This window comes from Oncorhynchus nerka, linkage group LG1, assembly GCF_034236695.1.
Source record: "Oncorhynchus nerka isolate Pitt River linkage group LG1, Oner_Uvic_2.0, whole genome shotgun sequence".
NCBI classification, from domain to species: domain Eukaryota; kingdom Metazoa; phylum Chordata; class Actinopteri; order Salmoniformes; family Salmonidae; genus Oncorhynchus; species Oncorhynchus nerka.
In genome coordinates, this window is record NC_088396.1 from 30,260,093 (window position 1) to 30,281,452 (window position 21,360).

At 45.6% G+C, this 21,360-nt stretch overlaps 2 protein-coding genes across 4 annotated transcripts in view; both read left to right on the plus strand.

Annotated features, from left to right (window-relative positions):
- The window catches only part of LOC115119286 (ephrin type-A receptor 6-like), a 106,361-nt gene extending 93,553 nt beyond the window's left edge, over positions 1 to 12,808 (plus strand). The window contains exons 7-12 of the mRNA XM_065017935.1: positions 7,087 to 7,148; positions 7,244 to 7,453; positions 8,395 to 8,544; positions 9,199 to 9,392; positions 9,494 to 9,643; positions 11,041 to 12,808. Of these exons, the coding sequence (XP_064874007.1) occupies positions 7,087 to 7,148; positions 7,244 to 7,453; positions 8,395 to 8,544; positions 9,199 to 9,392; positions 9,494 to 9,643; positions 11,041 to 11,149 (875 nt within the window). The 3' untranslated portion in view covers positions 11,150 to 12,808. The remainder of the gene's footprint in view (positions 1 to 7,086; positions 7,149 to 7,243; positions 7,454 to 8,394; positions 8,545 to 9,198; positions 9,393 to 9,493; positions 9,644 to 11,040) is intronic.
- Positions 12,809 to 15,718: 2,910 nt separating this feature from the next.
- Positions 15,719 to 21,360, plus strand: LOC115119288 (ADP-ribosylation factor-like protein 6). 3 transcript variants are annotated; one of them, XM_029648066.2, is made up of 9 exons: positions 15,934 to 16,011; positions 17,594 to 17,622; positions 19,057 to 19,110; positions 19,205 to 19,266; positions 19,383 to 19,451; positions 19,740 to 19,834; positions 19,962 to 20,091; positions 20,182 to 20,237; positions 20,636 to 21,360. In XM_029648066.2, the coding sequence occupies exons 2-9, from the start codon at positions 17,608 to 17,610 to the stop codon at positions 20,665 to 20,667; spliced, it is 513 nt and encodes a 170-aa protein (XP_029503926.2). In that variant the 5' UTR covers positions 15,934 to 16,011; positions 17,594 to 17,607; the 3' UTR covers positions 20,668 to 21,360. The 3 variants fall into 3 exon arrangements, with proteins under 3 accessions (XP_064876807.1, XP_029503924.2, XP_029503926.2); XM_065020735.1 differs by lacking the exon at positions 17,594 to 17,622 and having other exon boundaries at positions 15,719 to 16,011; positions 20,182 to 20,261; XM_029648064.2 differs by lacking the exon at positions 17,594 to 17,622 and having other exon boundaries at positions 15,719 to 16,011.

Consider the following 21,360-nt stretch of genomic DNA (forward strand, 5'->3'; position numbering starts at 1 on the left):
AACTAGGTTCACCCAGCGCACCCTAGACCTAGCCTAGCCACGTAATAATACACCCAGCGCCCTAGACCTTCTGTCTAAGGACCAACTAGGTTCACCCAGCGCACCCTAGACCTTCTGTCTAAGGACCAACTAGGTTCACCTAGCCACATAATAATACACCCAGCGCCCTAGACCTTCTGTCTAAGGACCAACTAGGTTCACCCTAGACCTTCTGTCTAAGGACCAACTAGGTTCACCCAGCGCACCCTAGACCTTCTGTCTAAGGACCAACTAGGTTCACCTAGCCACATAATAATACACCCAGCGCCCTAGACCTTCTGTCTAAGGACCAACTAGGTTCACCTAGCCACATAATAATACACCCAGCGCCCTAGACCTTCTGTCTAAGGACCAACTAGGTTCACCCAGCGCACCCTAGACCTTCTGTCTAAGGACCAACTAGGTTCACCTAGCCACATAATAATACACCCAGCGCCTAGACCTTCTGTCTAAGGACCAACTAGGTTCACCCACCCTAGACCTTCTGTCTAAGGACCAACTAGGTTCACCTAGCCACGTAATAATACACCCAGCGCCCTAGACCTTCTGTCTAAGGACCAACTAGGTTCACCTAGCCACGTAATAATACACCCAGCGCCCTAGACCTTCTGTCTAAGGACCAACTAGGTTCACCCAGCGCACCCTAGACCTTCTGTCTAAGGACCAACTAGGTTCACCTAGCCACGTAATAATACACCCAGCGCCCTAGACCTTCTGTCTAAGGACCAACTAGGTTCACCCAGCGCACCCTAGACCTTCTGTCTAAGGACCAACTAGGTTCACCCAGCGCACCCTAGACCTTCTGTCTAAGGACCAACTAGGTTCACCTAGCCAGCCAGCGCCCTAGACCTTCTGTCTAAGGACCAACTAGGTTCACCCAGCGCACCCTAGACCTTCTGTCTAAGGACCAACTAGGTTCACCTAGCCACATAATAATACACCCAGCGCCCTAGACCTTCTGTCTAAGGACCAACTAGGTTCACCCAGCGCACCCTAGACCTTCTGTCTAAGGACCAACTAGGTTCACCCATAACCACCCAGCGCCTAGACCTTCTGTCTAAGGACCAACTAGGTTCACCTAGCCACATAATAATACACCCAGCGCCCTAGACCTTCTGTCTAAGGACCAACTAGGTTCAGGTTCCCAGCGCACCCTAGACCTTCTGTCTAAGGACCAACTAGGTTCACCTAGCCACGTAATAATACACCCAGCGCCCTAGACCTTCTGTCTAAGGACCAACTAGGTTCACCTAGCCACGTAATAATACACCCAGCGCACCCTAGACCTTCTGTCTAAGGACCAACTAGGTTCACCCAGCATAATAATAGGGTTCACCCAGCGCCCTAGACCTTCTGTCTAAGGACCAACTAGGTTCACCTAGCCACATAATAATACACCCAGCGCCCTAGACCTTCTGTCTAAGGACCAACCCTAGGTTCACTAGGGTTCACCTAGCCACATAATAATACACCCAGCGCCCTAGACCTTCTGTCTAAGGACCAACTAGGTTCACCTAGCCACGTAATAATACACCCAGCGCCTAGACCTTCTGTCTAAGGACCAACTAGGTTCACCCAGCGCACCCTAGACCTTCTGTCTAAGGACCAACTAGGTTCACCTAGCCACGTAATAATACACCCAGCGCCCTAGACCTTCTGTCTAAGGACCAACTAGGTTCACCTAGCGCACATAATAAGGACCCCTAGACCTTCTGTCTAAGGACCAACTAGGTTCACCTAGCCACGTAATAATCACCCAGCGCACCCTAGACCTTCTGTCTAAGGACCAACTAGGTTCACCTAGCCACATAATAATACACCCAGCGCCCTAGACCTTCTGTCTAAGGACCAACTAGGTTCACCCAGCGCACCCTAGACCTTCTGTCTAAGGACCAACTAGGTTCACCTAACGTAATAATACACCCAGCGCCTAGACCTTCTGTCTAAGGACCAACTAGGTTCACCCAGCGCACCCTAGACCTTCTGTCTAAGGACCAACTAGGTTCACCTAGCCACGTAATAATACACCCAGCGCCCTAGACCTTCTGTCTAAGGACCAACTAGGTTCACCTAGCCACATAATAATACACCCAGCGCCCTAGACCTTCTGTCTAAGGACCAACTAGGTTCACCTAGCCACATAATAATACACCCAGCGCCCTAGACCTTCTGTCTAAGGACCAACTAGGTTCACCTAGCCACGTAATAATACACCCTAGACCTTCTGTCTAAGGACCAACTAGGTTCACCCAGCGCACCCTAGACCTTCTGTCTAAGGACCAACTAGGTTCACCTAGCCACGTAATAATACACCCAGCGCCCTAGACCTTCTGTCTAAGGACCAACTAGGTTCACCTAGCCACGTAATAATACACCCAGCGCCCTAGACCTTCTGTCTAAGGACCAACTAGGTTCACCCAGCGCACCCTAGACCTTCTGTCTAAGGACCAACTAGGTTCACCTAGCCACATAATAATACACCCAGCGCCCTAGACCTTCTGTCTAAGGACCATAATAATACACCCAGCGCCCTAGACCTTCTGTCTAAGGACCAACTAGGTTCACCCAGCGCACTAGACCTTCTGTCTAAGGACCAACTAGGTTCACCTAGCCACATAATAATACACCCAGCGCCCTAGACCTTCTGTCTAAGGACCAACTAGGACCCAACTACACCCAGTGCCCTAGACCTTCTGTTCACCCAGCGCACCCTAGACCTTCTGTCTAAGGACCAACTAGGTTCACCTAGCCACGTAATAATACACACAGCACCCTAGACCTTCTGTCTAAGGACCAACTAGGTTCACCTAGCCACATAATAATACACCCTGCGCCCTAGACCTTCTGTCTAAGGACCAACTAGGTTCACCCAGCGCACCCTAGACCTTCTGTCTAAGGACCAACTAGGTTCACCTAGCCACGTAATAATACACCCAGCGCCCTAGACCTTCTGTCTAAGGACCAACTAGGTTCACCTAGCCACATAATAATACACCCAGCGCCCTAGACCTTCTGTCTAAGGACCAACTAGGTTCACCCAGCGCACCCTAGACCTTCTGTCTAAGGACCAACTAGGTTCACCTAGCCACATAATAATACACCCAGCGCCCTAGACCTTCTGTCTAAGGACCAACTAGGTTCACCCAGCGCACCCTAGACCTTCTGTCTAAGGACCAACTAGGTTCACCTAGCCAGATAATAAACACACAGGCACAAACGACCTGAGAACACAGCAGGAAAGGGTGGCCACAACACTGAACGGAATGATTGAAAAAGCTTGTTCTACTTTCCCAAACGCACAAGTGGTTATCTCCACCCTACTACCACAAAAAGACTTGCTAATATACAGTGGGTAAACGCAAGTATTTCCCATGACTGTGCCTCAAAACCACATATTTTCCTGGCGCACCACACCACCCTGGACTTGAACAGCCTCTATCACCAGGTCCACCTATACAAGGCAGCAGTGCCCCTCTTCACCCGGACTCTAAAGGACATCGCTCTCAAACGCAGCCCCCACACTTCACACAGGAAGTGACAGATCAGATCAATAGACACCCCACCACCAGCCACATACACACCCCCACCCAACCAGTCAACACCCCCCCCAAGTCAACCATGCACACACCCCATTTAGGCCCTCTCAGAACGGACCTATGCCCCTCCTGCCCACCCCATGCACCCCACCTCCGCAAAGAGGGCCTCAACATGGAAGTCACACATACGCCTGCTGACCCACTGGTTGCCCTCTAGGTTACAGAGAGCTGGTAGTCCTATCCACCAAACTACCAGGTGTGAAACATGGAAGGGACTCAGGGGGTATGCTAACTTGGTATAGAGCAGACCTAACAAACTCCATTAAATTAATAAAAACAGGAACATTTTACATTTATCTAGAAATGCAAAAGGAAATTATCTTAACAGAGAAAAATGTCCTCCTATGTGTTACCTATATCCCCCCCACTAGAATCCCCATACTTTAATGAAGACAGCTTCTCCATCCTGGAGGGGAAATCAATCATTTCTAGGCCCAGGGACACGTACTAGTCTGTGCTGACCTAAATGCCAGAACTGGACAAGAACAAGAGCACACAGGGGGACAAACACCTACCTGGAGGTGACGGCATTCCCTGCCACATATGCCATCCTAGGCACAACTATGACAACATAACCAACAAAAACAGGTCACAACTCCTGCAGCTCTGTCACACGCTGGGTATGTACATAGTCAATGGTAGGCTTCGAGCGGACTCCTATGGTAGGTACACCTATAGCTTGGCAGTAGTACTGTAGACTATTTTATCACTGACCTCAACCCTGAGTCTCTCAGAGCATTCACAGTCAGCCCACTGACACCCCTATCAGACCACAGCAAAATCACAGTCTACTTGAGCAGAGCAATACTCAATCATGAGGCATCAAAGCCGAAGGAACTGCACAATATTAAGAAATGCTATAGACGGAAGGAATGTAGTTTGGAAACCTACCAAAAAACAATTAGTCTTTATTCTTTTGGAACTTCTGTGAGTGTAATGTTTACTGTTCATTTTTATTGTTTATTTCACTTTTGTATATTATCTACTTCACTTGCTTTGGCAATGTTAACATGTGTTTCCCATGGCAATAAAGCCCCTTGAATTGAATTGAGAGAGGAAGAGAGAGAGGTAGAGATAGAGAGAGGTTTACATGGAGAACTCAGGCCTGGTCCTCTCTGAAGCTTAGAGCTGATATAGAGAGAAGTGTAATCTGGTCAGCACCATGGACAGACAGCCTCTGATCACTGTTCTCTGCTGCCAGCCCAGCCAGCTGCTCTATATCTTCAGCCCCCATTCACCACCGCTTCACTCTCTCTCTCTCTCTCTCTCTCTCTCATCTCTCTCTCTCTCTCTCTCTCTCTCTCCTCTCTCTCTCTCTCTCTCTCTCTCTCTCTCTCTCTCTCTCTCTCTCTCTCTCTCACTCTCTCTCTCTCTCTCTCTCTCTCTCTCTCTCTCTCCTCTCTCTCTCTCTCTCACTCTCTCTCTCTCTCTCTCTCTCTCTCTCTCTCTCTCTCTCTCTCTCTCTCTCTCTCTCTCTCTCTCTCTCTCTCTCTCTCTCTCTCTCTCTCTCTCTCTCTCTCTCTCTCTCTCTCTCTCTCTCTCTCTCTCTCTCTCTCTCTCTCTCTCTCTCTCTCTCTCTCGCTGGCTGACTTACTGACTGCCTCACAGAGCCCCCATTCAGGCCTGGCTAGCTGAAGAAATCACTGGCCTTATGTGTGAGCCAGATACTGAGTGTCCTGACCTGCCCCCTACCTCTCTCACTATAGCCGAGCAGCAGGCCAGGGTTGTCAGCGCCAACGTTATTTCACTTCACGGAAACTGATCCATGTCTTGAAGAATTCATCAAATAGCCATTAGTTAACTGAAACTCAGTCCTCCAAAAAGTGTGATACAATTGAAATAGTACATTTTACAGGAAACCAAGTAATCATGACAACGACCCCTGCCTGACTGAGGCCTGCTTCTAATTCAGCCGTGGCAGGGTCACACTTTTCAACCTCCCGTCCTGTTTCTTTTCACATCTCGGATTGTATAGTCTGATATCATAGCCTCACAGCGGGCCTGTCCTTACTGCCAGACTGTTGAGCCAATTACCCCAATTAACAGGATACTGTGAGGAGTAAACAGAATGTCACTTTAGCGAAGCTAAACGTGCGATCGACAGAACCAATCAGCTGTAGTCTGTGTGAATCTGGAGCTGTGAAATGTCTGATGAGTTTGAACAGTGGGGTTTCCTTTAGTGTTCCCTTTCATGCATTACCATGGAGCCATGGCACTCATTCTCTGTCAATGGATGGACAACACAACAGACAAGAAACATAACATCAATCAATGGGCTCTGAAACAGTGAAAAACGTTGGTTGGTTAAATGTGTAGTTTTATGGATCACTGTATGATTTGGCTGTATGTTTTCTAATGAAAGACCTGTCTTTAATGCATATTATTATAATATATTAAGCTGTCCAGAGCTGTCTCTGTCTCTCTGTTGTGTGTAATCCTGTAATTAGTGCACTCAGCAGCACACTCACCCACTGGGAGATGACAGAGAGGAGATGGGTGCCCCATGGGAGGCAGGGGGAGACAGCCGATAAATACCCCTTTGTCCTCACCCCGGCCTCCTCTCTGCTGTCCTGACTCCCTCTCCCTCCCGGGCCCCTCCTCTCTCTTCTCTCTCTGCCTTTACCGTGGCTCCTCATCTCCTACTCCCTTGACCTCCCGCCTGTCTACCTCTCCTCCCTGGTGTGACTAAAGAGCAATAACAGTGGCCAATAATTAGAACAGGCTGTTAATCAAACAGGATGTTAATTAATCCAGTGGTGGATTATGGTCCACTCTCCCCAGGCCCATAGACTCTCACAGGGAAACAGCATGCTAATGCTAAAGGCTAACGCTAATCCCTCCCCAGGCCCATGGACTCTAACAGGAAACAGCAGGTTGATGCTAAAGGCTAATGCTAATCCCTCCCCAGGCTCATAGACTCTGACTGGGAAACAGTGTGCAGATGCAAATGTGGGCAGCAGGTGGCCTAGATGCTAGAGAGAGTACCAACCCTTGAGCAAGGTTAAACCGCAACCTGCTCCAATGGTGCTGTACCATTGCTGACCCTGAGCCTCTCAATGTTTGAGGGTCTGGAGGGGTTGGGACAAATGTCCATTAAACACATACATCTAGAATAAAGTATCTATTCTAACCCCTGATCTAATCTTCTATTAACCATCATACAGAGAGTAACTCCACTCTGAGTCCTTCAGCAAACAGGGATTAATGAAACACAGGGAAACCTGAGCCAGTGTTAATTTGTTCCTCTTGGTTACTTTCTGTAGCAAATATTGACACAATGATGATACACAGACAGTATGCAAGAGATGACTTGCTGCTTGGTTAGTAGCATTACTGTAGAGGAAGGTTCTCCTGCTCAGACACTGGAGAGCTGGGTGTGGGCAGGTTCTTATTCCAGTCACATCTCTAACCGGTCTGACTGACCTGGTGGTGCTGTGTGCTGTGATTTCAGGCAGACCTGTGATGATTGTGGTGGAGTACATGGAAAATGGATCTCTGGACTCTTTCCTGAGGGTGAGAAGCAAATACCATTTGTTTATTGATTTTCAATTATAAAAGAACAGAAAGACATAATGAAAATCTGGCTCTCTTGTGTCCCTCTCCATTAGAAGCACGACGGTCACTTCACAGTGATCCAGTTGGTGGGCATGCTGCGTGGCATCGCATCGGGCGTGAGGTACCTGTCTGACATGGGTTACGTCCACAGGGACCTGGCCGCTCGTAATATCCTGGTGAACAGCAACCTGGTGTGTAAGGTGTCTGACTTCGGCCTGTCCAGAGTCCTGGAGGACGACCCCGAGGCAGCTTACACCACCACGGTAACTATGATCTTCCCCTGACCTTATCTGTGCTTTCAATAGCTTTCACTCATCTTTCTTTCCACTCGATCAACTGCTGTTATTTTGTTCTATTTATGTTCTGTATAGTCTGTCTTTTCCAAAAACACACAGTTCTCTGAGTCTGCATGCACTCCTAGTGACCTCTATTCTCAGAGTCACTCTGAGGGGAAGGGGTGTATTCTGGAAGAAAAGGGGAAGAGAGAACAGAAAGGATATTTTGCTTTTGGGGGCATCTGTAAACTATTTTCCGCTCAACAGAACTTTGGTCTTTAAAAAAAAAAATGATTTTACCTTTATTTAACTAGGCAAGTCAGTTAAGAACAAATTCTTATTTTCAATGACGGCCCAGGTTAACTGCCTGTTCAGGGGCAGAATGACAGATTTGTACCTTGTTAGCTCGGGGGTTTGAACATGCAACCTTCCGGTTACTGGTCCAACGCTCTAACCACTAGGCTACCCTGCCGCCCCAGGGTCTGGTAGGGTGAGGGGACAGGGGGCGAGAGTAGGGGAAGAGAGCGGGGAGCAGGCAGGTTGGGTCACAGCCACAATATGGACTGAGGATTTGTGCAGACTGGTGATTTTACTCTTGCCCTCATCTGAAGAGATAGAAAGAGAGTAGAGGGAGAAAGGCCAGGAGGAATGTTAGTTCTGCTGTTAAAGCAGCTCAGAGCGTTTCTTTGTTCTTTGACACAAAGTCTCAAACTGAAAATGTGTTTGTACACGTTGAGAGACTTCAGAAAAGTGCATTCAAACTGAGACTGTTTAACATATGGTCTGTCAATTGCACATATTTCCTCAAGCATGCATTGTCACGAACCAGATGGAACCTGACGTGTGTGTGTGTGTGTGTGTGTGTGTGTGCGTGTGTGTGTGTGTGTGTGTGTGTGTGTGTGTGTGTGTGTGTGTGTGTGAGAGAACAGGGAGGTAAGATCCCTATCAGGTGGACAGCTCCAGAGGCCATCTCCTACAGGAAGTTCTCATCAGCCAGTGATGCCTGGAGCTACGGTATCGTCATGTGGGAAGTGATGTCCTACGGGGAGCGGCCTTACTGGGAGATGTCCAATCAGGATGTGAGTTGTGGATGATGTCTTGTCTATGGAATTAACCTGAGAGTCTTAATGGGGATTGGGTATCGTGAAACACCATTCTTATGAGTGTCCATACTGTATAATATCTAAAGCTTTGAGATTCCACTGGTGGGAGAAAGAGGGGGGGAGACTGGCCAACGGAGGGGTTTAAAAGTTGTGGAGTCAGACCCTGGCTGACTGACCTCACGGTCTCAGGTCAATCGTCAGAGGGATGGAGGGGATTCATCCCGTCACCCTGTGGAGTGTGAAAGCTCTTTGGTAATCCCCCTCAGCTATTCACAGCGCACACCAGCACACACACAGCCCCTGGCCTCATGGGGATTGTGATGCTGGGGAATTGCTTAGAAGTGCTTTCCAAGACAAACGCCCCCGCCAATCCCTGACTGTTGCTGCCTCTGCCTCGTCACCCCTCCGTCCCATCCTACCACCCGTCAGGGCTCAGAGAGGACATCAAGGCTTCCGACCAGATGAACAGGCTGTTATATTTACACAGCCCCCCTAACACACCCTGGAGGCATGCTTACAGTAGCTCTGATATACTGTAGTAATAATTGCATAGTACACACTTCCTGAAATACCTCAATGACATGAGCGAGAAGTGTGTGCGTGCTGACTCTCTCCCTTCATCCACCCCAGGTGATCCTGTCCATAGAGGAGGGCTACCGTCTCCCTGCTCCTATGGGCTGCCCCGTGGTTCTACACCAGCTGATGCTGCACTGCTGGCAGAAGGAGAGGAGCCAGAGGCCCAAGTTCACTGATGTGGTCTCCTTCCTGGACAAGCTGATCAGGAACCCCAGCAGCCTGCTGGCCCTGGTGGAAGATATACAGGGGTACATCACATTCATTTCATTTAACAGACATTCTGATTTCACCTGCAAGTGAAACGTTTTTACTTCTTATTATATTCTCTTTTGTTTGATCCATCTGTCAGTCTAGCAGAGTCCCCAGGAGAGGTGGTGGACTACCACATGTTCATCTCCATCGGGGATTGGTTGGATTCCATCAAGATGAGCCAATACAAGAGTAGCTTTGTGGCAGCAGGATTCAGCACACTGGACTCTGTGGCACAGATGAGTATTGAGTGAGTGGAGGGACTGTTCCCTACTTCAAACATTACTCTAATGTTACTCTAACTTTAACTAAACATTACTCTAATGTTACTCTAACTTTAACTACACATTACTCTAATGTTACTCTAACTTTAACTAAACGTTACTCTAATGTTACTCTAACTTTAACTACCGTAATTTCCGGACTATAAGCCGCTACTTTATTCCCACATTTTGAACCTCGCGGTTTATACAATGACGCTGCTAATTTGTGGATTTTTCCCGCTTTAGCAAGATTCCTGCCGCCGCCAAAAAACTGAGCACCGTCACATAATGTGACGTAAATCGAGCGCGCTAAAACTTCCCATCATTCTGATTACGGTCGTAATTTTGTCACCCTCATCATGGCAAAGACACGGAGAAATGCATATGATGCAGCTTTCAAGTTGAAGGCGATCGATCTGGCTGTTGGAAAAGGAAATAGAGCTGCTGCATGGGAGCTTGGCCTTAATGAGTCGATGATAAGACTTTGTAAACAGCAGCGTGAGGAACTGACTCAGTGCAAAAAGACATCAAACCTTTCAGAGGGAAGAAAAGCAGATGGCCCAAAGTATTTGCAGCCACTCAACATCAGTGTAAATCGTGCATTTAAGGTGGCGCTCCTTGTTCAGTGGGAGGCTTGGATGACAAGTGGGGAGAAATCCTTCACTAAAACGGGCCGCATGCGAAGAGCAATTTATGGTCAAGTCTGCCAGTGGGTCCTGACAGCGTGGAGCATTGTCAAAAAATCCACTATCATCAACGGGTTTTGAAAGGCTGGACTGCTGCGTGTTGAAGGGGCAGCATGAGCTCAGCGGGGTATTTGCCTCCGGATGAAAGTGACGAGAGCGACAATGAAAACGATCCGACATCGGATTAAGCAATTCTGAGGCTATTCAACTCCGACACCGAAGGAGATGACTTCAGTGGTTTCAGTGCACAGGAGGAGGAAGATAGTGACCAATGACTTTCTTGGTAGGCTACTGTTTTAATTGTTGTTACAAGCCGTGTTTCGTTAAAGCCTATTTATTTTTCGTTAAAGCCTATTTATTTTTGTTACAAGCCGTGTTTCGTTAAAGCCTATTTATTTTTGTTACAAGCCGTGTTTAGTTTAAAGGCTGTGTAAAGTTCAGTTGTTTCAATGTACCGGTAGGCACCTGCGGCTTATAGACATGTGCGGCTTATTTATGTACAAAATACATATTTTTTAATAATTCAGTGGGTGCAGTTTATATTCAGGTGCGCTTAATAGTCCAGCAATTACGGTAAACGTTACGGTTGCACTGCCTGCCCACCTTATCCTTCCAATACCTTAAGTTAACCCAACAATTTCCCCTAACCAAGTGTGTGTGTGTGTGTGTGTGCGTGCGTATCTTCCCTCTCCCCCTAGAGATGTGCGGAGGATCGGGGTGGTGTTGATTGGCCACCAGAGGAGGATCGTCAGCAGCATTCAGACCCTCCGACTGCAGCTATTACACGAGAATGGCTTCCATGTATGAGACCTTAAAACAGACGGACAGAGAGAGAGAGACAGACAGACAGAGCCACAGCCTGTGCCTCAGACAGGCGTACAGACGGACCATCTCAGCCCGGGGGCCTCTCATACTCAGACTACCACACACTTGGACCTTGATGCAGAAACTCCATAAAGCCAGACTGTTTTGTACACCTGAACCTGCTTCAGCCAGAGACAGACCAATACAGACAGGGACAGGACTCTGAGAGACACACTGTACTGGCTGCCCCTGGGGAATGTATGCCTTGTTGCAGCATCAGTACTTATTATACGGTAGAGCTGTAGATTTGATCTACTACATGTTTTTGTGACCATGATGTAGCTGCTAACAGACGAGCAATCAAAAGGATTGTCCTTAATTAATATGATATGAATTATTTTGGAGTTTGATAAGTAAGCGTAATCATAAGGTATTCTCGTTACGTTTTTTAACCTCTCCAGAGTATCTGGGTATGCTAATACTTGAAGAAGACGAAGAGTCCGCTTTGGAAGTGCGGAGTATTTCTGAATGTTTTAAGTGTATAGAATAATTGATCCATTATAATCCTAAACTAATATTTATATCTGTGCAGTCTTGTATGTGAGCGCCCTAGTAAATCTGGATACTATCTTTATTTATTTAGCATTTTATCTAAATGAGCAATATATGCAGTCGTCTCAGTAACTACGATAAGAGAAATAAATAAATGATAGTCTCTTATGGACCTATAGACATTGAGAGCAGATTGTTAGCAAACCTCAACAGACTCTGTTACACGCTAACATGCTAGCTCTACAGGCCAATTGTGCAATGCTAAAGACTTATGACAGCTGTTGGAAAACAATGTATATAGTAGGAATGGAAACCAAGGCTGTTTGGCATACAGGGGTTGGTGTCATGATATGTGTTTGCTGTCAAGACTCCCATGTATGCCATGCTTGAGACAGATAGAGGTATGTTCTGCTCGGTGACAGACGCACAGAGAGACAGCAGCACCAAAGTCACATATATATACAACATCTCTTTGTCTCTATATGGCCCTCAACAGCATTGTAATATCCCATAAACCTCTCCAGATCCACAGGTAGCATAGGTGAACCACCACAAACTCTGCCTGAAACCTGAAGTCTTTCATTAGCTCCCCGAAGCAAATGCTTAGGCTTTAACTCAGCAGGCTAACACAGTCTTGTGGAGCACAGACGATTTGGGTTCAAACCCTGTCGGTCACACACACATCTACAGTATACAGTATGTTCAGGAGCAGGAGTGTACCTTAGGAGCCTGTACGGAGTAGAAGGAAGTTGCCCCTGGAAACTGAACGAAGGTCAGTTTACAATTTTACCCACTAATGGTTGAGGTAAGGATGGAGGTAGGCTATGCTGATCCTAGATCTGTGTTTTGAGTCAACTTCTACCGAGCTCACCTGTCCAGCAGGTGTTCACAGACAGACCTCTCAGAGGGAGGATACACTTGGCTCCTCCTGGAAGGAGAAACCAGATCAGGCTGTTTAGCATGTCTTACTGCTGAGCAAAGGGAATGCTCTTTTGTACAAAGTACAAGTATACTTATAATTCTAGTATTTTATTTTTCTATCATTTTCAAAGAGACGTGGTAGATCTTGCACACTGTAAGAGGCAGTTTAAAACTGATATTTATTTGCAAATAAAGGTGAACAGTTCTGGTGGTTAGATGTCATTTTATTACTGACTGTTTCATTCTATGGATGGCATGTTCTTCTAGGAGGCATTGTTTACAGGTACTGTTCCATCAGATGATGAGAAGGAATGATGGAATGATGAGAAGGGTATCTGGTTGAACATGGCTGTATTTACTGGAGGTCTCTCCTTCACTGCAGCCGAGGTGAGTAAGACATTTAAACGTGTTAACCCTCGCAAGGCTGCAGGCCCAGACGGCATCCCCAGCCGCGCCCTCAGAGCATGCGCAGACCAGCTGGCCGGTGTGTTTACGGACATATTCAATCAATCCCTATACCAGTCTGCTGTTCCCAAGAAAGCTAAGGTAACTGAGCTAAACGACTACCGCCCCGTAGCACTCACTTCCGTCATCATGAAGTGCTTTGAGAGACTAGTCAAGGACCATATCACCTCCACCCTACCTGACACCCTAGACCCACTCCAATTTGCTTACCGCCCAAATAGGTCCACAGACGATGCCATCTCAACCACACTGCACACTGCCCTAACCCACCTGGACAAGAGGAATACCTATGTGAGAATGCTGTTCATCGACTACAGCTCGGCATTCAACACCATAGTACCCTCCAAGCTCGTCATCAAGCTCGAGACCCTGGGTCTCGACCCCGCCCTGTGCAACTGGGTACTGGACTTCCTGACGGGCCGCCCCCAGGTGGTGAGGGTAGGCAACAACATCTCTCCCGCTGATCCTCAACATGGGGGCCCCACAAGGGTGCGTTCTGAGCCCTCTCCTGTACTCCCTGTTCACCCACGACTGCGTGGCCACGCACGCCTCCAACTCAATCATCAAGTTTGCGGACGACACAACAGTGGTAGGCTTGATTACCAACAACGACGAGACGGCCTACAGGGAGGAGGTGAGGGCCCTCGGAGTGTGGTGTCAGGAAAATAACCTCACACTCAACGTCAACAAAACTAAGGAGATGATTGTGGACTTCAGGAAACAGCAGAGGGAACACCCCCTATCCACATCGATGGAACAGTAGTGGAGAGGGTAGCAAGTTTTAAGTTCCTCGGCATACACATCACAGACAAACTGAATTGGTCCACTCACACTGACAGCGTCGTGAAGAAGGTGCAGCAGCGCCTCTTCAACCTCAGGAGGCTGAAGAAATTCGGCTTGTCACCAAAAGCACTCACAAACTTCTACAGATGCACAATCGAGAGCATCCTGGCGGGCTGTATCACCGCCTGGTACGGCAACTGCTCCGCCTCAACCGTAAGGCTCTCCAGAGGGTAGTGAGGTCTGCACAACACATCACCGGGGGCAAACTACCTGCCCTCCAGGACACCTACACCACCCGATGTTACAGGAAGGCCATAAAGATCATCAAGGACATCAACCACCCGAACCACTGCCTGTTCACCCCGCTATCATCCAGAAGGCGAGGTCAGTACAGGTGCATCAAAGCTGGGACCGAGAGACTGAAAAACAGCTTCTATCTCAAGGCCATCAGACTGTTTAACAGCCACCACTAACATTGAGTGGCTGTTGCCAACACACTGTCATTGACACTGACCCAACTCCAGCCACTTTAATAATGGGAATTGATGGGAAATGATGTAAATATATCACTAGCCACTTTAAACAATGCTACCTTATATAATGTTACTTACCCTACATTATTCATCTCATATGCATACGTATATCCTGTACTCTACATCATCGACTGCATCCTTATGTAATACATGTATCACTAGCCACTTTAACTATGCCACTTTGTTTACTTTGTCTACATACTCATCTCATATGTATATACTGTACTCGATACCATCTACTGTATGCTGCTCTGTACCATCACTCATTCATATATCTTTATGTACATATTCTTTATCCCCTTACACTGTGTATAAGACAGTAGTTTTGGAATTGTTAGTTAGATTACTTGTTGGTTATCACTGCATTGTCGGAACTAGAAGCACAAGCATTTCGCTACACTCGCATTAACATCTGCTAACCATGTGTATGTGACAAATACAATTTGATTTGATTTGGTGTATTGGAGTGTAAATGCAGAGTTTACCCAACTTCTTTATTTTGCTTGACACTTTACCCACCGTTGGAAAAATCTATTGAAAGTATAGAGAACATCACTTTTTTTCACCGTGACTGGCAATCAGTTTCCCCTTGGTTTTTTTGTTGCCTCAACATCACTGGAAGTATTTTGTCTACCAGTGTCCCGAGAGGTTTGTAGAATACACTGTATTTTAGATGGACTTTTTAATGCTAGCCAGCAGATGGGGCAGTTGGACCATGCAACATTTTTTCTTATTTTTATTTAACTCGGCAAGTCAGTTAAGAACAAACTTTTATTTGTAATGACAGCCTACCATGGACGACGCTGGGTCAATTGTGCACCGCCCTATGGGACTCCCAATCATGGCCGGATGTGATGCAGCCTGGAATCGAACCAGGTACTGCAGTGCACTGAGATGCAGTGTCTTAGACGACTGCGCCACTCAGTACCATTATTCGAGCTAGGGCGATGTTGTGGATATCCAACAGTTTGTTTACTGCTTGTGCTTAATTGATCAACTACTGATAAAGCAGGAGAAAAGCCAAGTTATGCTATTGTCGTGACTCGTGATGTGTGTTAAATAATTAATAATCATCTCGTTTTTTTGAATGTATAGGCAACTACTAAGAAAAGTATATAAAAAAAATACCAGTAGCCTGTACATATTCAGAATGACTGGAATATGTAAAGGCTACTGTAGGCCTATGTAATAAACCTTTCCTCATGAAGTTGACATTGTCTAACGTCCATCTCAGAATCACCCCATACTGCGAGTCAGGTCAGCAGTAGGTTCAGAGCGTTAATTCAGTCTAATAGGCTTATTCACAGACTGGACTGCCAATCTGCTGTCTAGTTACATAGTCCTCATATCCATGGCAACATTCTATTTTAGAACGTTAGACTAAATTGTAGCGAAATTGTAGAAACTTTCGATTATATATTGAGGGGGTAGATGGCTTATACCGAATTCACATTTAAACCTTAGGATCAGATGTTGTAAGCAGGACAAATGGGCCTGTTTGATAAACTGTCGGGATGGCTGGGTCTGAAGAAGAAAGAAGTGAACGTGTTGTGTTTGGGACTGGACAACAGCGGGAAAACCACCATCATCAACCAACTCAAGCCCAGTAATGTAAGTCCACTGACATGGCCTAACTATAATTGAACATATGGGCCTACTGTAGTCCATTGACTGATGTATTTGATTGTGTTCTAAATTGAAACGTATTAACGTGGTGGCCTGTTGTAGGCGCGCGCGTCCTTTGCGCGCTGGCCTGTCAATGGAAAGAGACGGAGTTGTGTATGTGAGTTGAGTGAGCTGAGACATGGAGATGGTGGTTATACATAAGCGCTGTGAGTGTTAACTGTTGTGGTTATACACTACATGACCAAAAGTCGTTGAACATCTCATTCCAAAATCATGGGAATTAATATGGAGTTGGTCCCCCCTTTGCTGCTATAACAGCCTCCACTCTTCTGGGAAAGCTTTCCACTAGATGTTGGAACATTGCTGCGGGACTTCCTTCCTTTCACCCACAAGAGCATTACTGATGTTGGGAGCATTCCAATTCATATCAAAGGTGTTCAATGAGGTTGAGGCTGTTCAATGGGGTTGAGGTCAGGGCTCTGTGCAGGCCCGTCAAGTTCTTCCACACGGATCTTGACAAATCAGATCTGTATGAACCTTGCTTTGTGCCCCGGGGGCATTGTCATGCTGAAACAGAAAATGGCCTTCTCCAAACTGTTGCCACAAAGTTGGACGCACGGAATCGTCTAGAATGCCATTTTTGTATGCTGTAGTGTTGATTTCCCTTCACTGGAACTAAGGGGCTTAGCAGAAACCATGAAAAACAGCCCCAGACCATTATTCCTCCTCCACGAAACTTTACAGTTGGCACTATGCATTTGGGCAGGTAGCGTTCTCCTGGCATCCGCCAAACCCAGATTCGTCCGCCGGACTGCCAGATGGTCAAGCGTGATTCATCATTCCAGAGAACGCGTTTCCACTGCTCCATAGCCCAATGGCGGCAAGCATTCCACCATTCCAGCCAACGCTTGGAATTGCGCATGGGGCTTGTGTGTGGTTGCTTGGCCAAGGAAACCCATTTCATGAAGCTCCCATGAACAGTTCTTGTGCTGATGTTGCTTCCAGAGGCAGTTTGGAACTTAGTTTGGAACTTACAACATTTCCCAATGGGGAAAATAAAGTCAAAGTCAGTAAAGTAGTGAGTGTTGCAACTGAGGGTAGATGATTTTCACGCGCTTCAGCACTCTGCGGTCCCATTCTGTGAACTTGTGTGGCCTTCCACTTTGTGACTTAACCATTGTTGTTCCTAGATGTTTCCACTTCACAATAACAGCACTTACAGTTGACCGCGGCAGCTCTAGCAGGGGAGAAATTTGACGAACTGACTTGTTGGAAAGGTGGCATCCTATGACGGTGCCACGTTGAAAGTCACTGAGGTCTTAAGTAAGGCCATTGAATTTGATACACCTGTCAGCAATGGGGGTGGCTGAAGTAACCGAATCCACTCATTTGAAGGGGTGTCCACATACTTTTGTATATATAGTGTATATTGGAACTGTGAATTTTAGGCATTGTGGTTATAAGCAGTGATGTAGTGGTAAACAAAAACATAGGTGGGTAAACTGATCGCCAGTCGCGGTGAAAAGAGTAACGTTCCCTGTACTTTCCATGAATTCTTTCCCAAAAGGTGGGTGTACTGTCATGCAAAAAATAAAGGTGAGTAAATCGTGTTACTTGCGTTTACCCTCCACTACACCACTGATTATAAGAGCTGTGAGTGTTATCCCATTGTGGTTATACATACGAGCTGTGAGTGTTATCGCATTGTGGTTATACATACAAGCTGTGAGTGTTATCACATTGTGGTTATACATACAAGCTGTGAGTGTTATCACATTGTGGTTATACATACGAGCTGTGAGTGTTATCACATTGTGGTTATACATACGAGCTGTGAGTGTTATCACATTGTGGTTATACATACGAGCTGTGAGTGTTATCACATTGTGGTTATACATACGAGCTGTGAGTGTTATCACATTGTGGTTATACATACGAGCTGTGAGTGTTATCACATTGTGGTTATACATACAAGCTGTGAGTGTTATCACATTGTGGTTATACATACGAGCTGTGAGTGTTATCGCATTGTGGTTATACATACGAGCTGTGAGTGTTATCACATTGTGGTTATACATACGAGCTGTGAGAGTTATCGCATTGTGGTTATACATACAAACTTTGAGTGTTATCACATTGTGGTTATACATACGAGCTGTGAGTGTTATCACATTGTGGTTATACATACAAGCTGTGAGTGTTATCACATTGTGGTTATACATACGAGCTGTGAGTGTTATCACATTGTGGTTATACATACAAGCTGTGAGTGTTATCACATTGTGGTTATACATACGAGCTGTGAGTGTTATCACATTGTGGTTATACATACAAGCTGTGAGTGTTATCACATTGTGGTTATACATACGAGCTGTGAGAGTTATCGCATTGTGGTTATACATACAAACTTTGAGTGTTATCACATTGTGGTTATACATACGAGCTGTGAGTGTTATCACATTGTGGTTATACATACGAGCTGTGAGAGTTATCGCATTGTGGTTATACATACGAGCTGTGAGAGTTATCACATTGTGGTTATACATACGAGCTGTGAGTGTTATCACATTGTGGTTATACATACGAGCTGTGAGAGTTATCGCATTGTGGTTATACATACGAGCTGTGAGTGTTATCGCATTGTGCTTATATACAGTAGAAGACCTATGTGTTATCGCATTTTGCTTATATACAGTAGAAGACCTATGTGTTATTGCATTGTGCTTATATACAGTAGAAGACCTATGTGTTATTGCATTGTGCTTATATACAGTAGAAGACCTATGTGTTATTGCATTGTGCTTATATACAGTAGAAGACCTATGTGTTATTGCATTGTGCTTATATACAGTAGAAGACCTATGTGTTATTGCATTGTGCTTATATACAGTAGAAGACCTATGTGTTATTGCATTGTGCTTATATACAGTATAAGACCTATGTGTTATTACATTGTGCTTATATACAGTATAAGACCTGTGTGTTATTGCATTGTTACTCTGCAATTATCCACTGCTTGCTTGTTTTCAGCTAAGGTTTTATGGCCCACTCTCAGACGACTGGAAACATGTTAGTCAGGTGAAGGTCAGTACAGCCTATTTCACCCTATTTTACCATTTATTTTTGATACACTTCAGTTATTGTTTGTCTGTCTGCGTTTTGTTTGTGCGTATTACAGACCCAGACACAAGACATTGTCCCAACTATTGGCTTCAATATAGAACAATTCAAGAGTTCAAGGTAGTAATTGACTTGTAATGTAAACTATGATTAACTTAGTGAACCAGGAAAAAGTCATACTAATTATATTACTATAGTGCGTTAATGTGTAACATGTATGTTGTGTCTCTACAAAGTTTGTCTTTCACAGTGTTTGACATGTCTGGTCAGAGCAGATATAGAAGCCTATGGGAACATTATTACAAGTAAGACTTCACACCTGCACTGTTTATCTATATAGACCTGCATGATATGACAGGACGTTTTAATCCAGAGGTGCCTTACCTCTAAACTTAGAGTAACCAGTATTGCCTGTAGAGCAGTTTTAGTGGTTACCCAACCCTAAATCTATCTCCAAGAGTTACCGCCCCCCCGGCCCCCGCTCTGAATCTAGTTGCTTAACCCTGATGTAGAGAAACACATTCAGTGTTTTTTACCCTGTTGAACCTCCTAACCCTTGTTGATGACATCGTTTTCTGTTGTGGTGTCCACAGAGAGAGTCACGCGATCATATTTGTCATCGATAGTGGAGACAAGTTACGAATGGTCGTTGCCAAAGAGGAACTTGATACTCTTCTCAATCACCAAGGTAAGAGAGAGAGACAGGAAGAGCGAGAGTAAGAGAGGGAGAGAAGGGGAGAAAGACAGACAGACAGACAGACAGACAGACAGACAGACTTTCTTCACTTGTTATCTGGTGTTCCTGCTCCCTCCAGACATCTGCAGTAGGAGGATGCCTGTGCTGCTCTTTGCTAATAAGAGTGACCTGAGAGAAGCCATGTCTTCAGTCAAAGTCTCTCAGCTGCTCTGTCTGGAGAACATCAAGGACAAACCCTGGCACATCTGGTAGGACACAACTCTATCACACACATAAGCAGGTACAGACACACACAGTTGTGTTGGGATAGGTTACTAAAATCTGTCCCTGTGTTTCAGTGCCAGTAATGCTGTAAAAGGAGAGGGCCTACAGGAGGGGGTGGACTGGCTACAAGGTACATAACTGCGTGTGTGTGCATGTACGTGTACTTTTTTCTGATGGAATGTTGGCACCAATATTGAATCATTCTGTTTTGTTCTACCTTACCCATAGAGCAAATTGCACATTAAGTATAATGTGTGCTCACATTAGTTTGTCACTGTGGTGGACTTAGATGATGATGTTGTTGATGTGTTTGGAGCAGGGGAGACTATTCCGTCTGTAACAGGTATACTGTTGACGTGTGTCTCATGATAATTCATCTCCCCTACTCTTAACCCTCTAGTGAAGTGCTTTTCTAATGTAGTTGTGGAGCTTCAGGTCTCATTGTTGAGGCTGTTTGTTGTTGTTACTATCATCTCATGAATTGTCCATATATTTATAAACATATATTGTCCATATGTTTATCAACAGATCATATCAGAATAATGAATGAAATGAAATGAATGAAAGGCTTACGATGTGATGGAGAGAAGAGGGACCTCCACAACTACAGCATGGCTCCTCCAACCGGCTGTGTTATTGCTTATCTTCTGTCACTATTTACATACAGTATGTGGTGCGAGGGAATCATCTGTTTTTCCTTTCTATTTGATACTCTGTCATGATGCCTACTGATGCCTACTGTATGAGACTGTTGTAAAGTGTTGATGTTGTTGAACCGTTTGCTGTAGTGAAGAGAGACCACCCTCTGAGATGGATTCACCTGGGATGGAATGTAGTCTAGGGGTTTTAAGAGCGTTGGACCAGTAACCAAAATGTCGATGGTTCGAATCCCCAAGCCAACGAGGTGAAAAATCTGTCAATGTCCCCTTGAGCAAGGTAACCCTAATTGCTCCTGTAAGTCGCTCTGGATAAGAGCCTCTGCTAAATGACTAAAATGTAAATGTATTCAGACTGTTATTTAGTGTTACAGCACGTGATGTGTAACTGTGTTGTTTGCTTGTGGAAAGATATGATTAATGTATTCTGTTGTTAAACATTTTACCCTCCATATTTCTGAACTGTACTTGATGCTCGTTTTGTATGCCATTAAATGTGCTGTGATGTTTTCAGACATAGTACACCAGTCAGTGCTACAATATATTGCTATATATGTTGGTATGTTTTAATGAAAACAATTAAAGGCGTAGCATTTG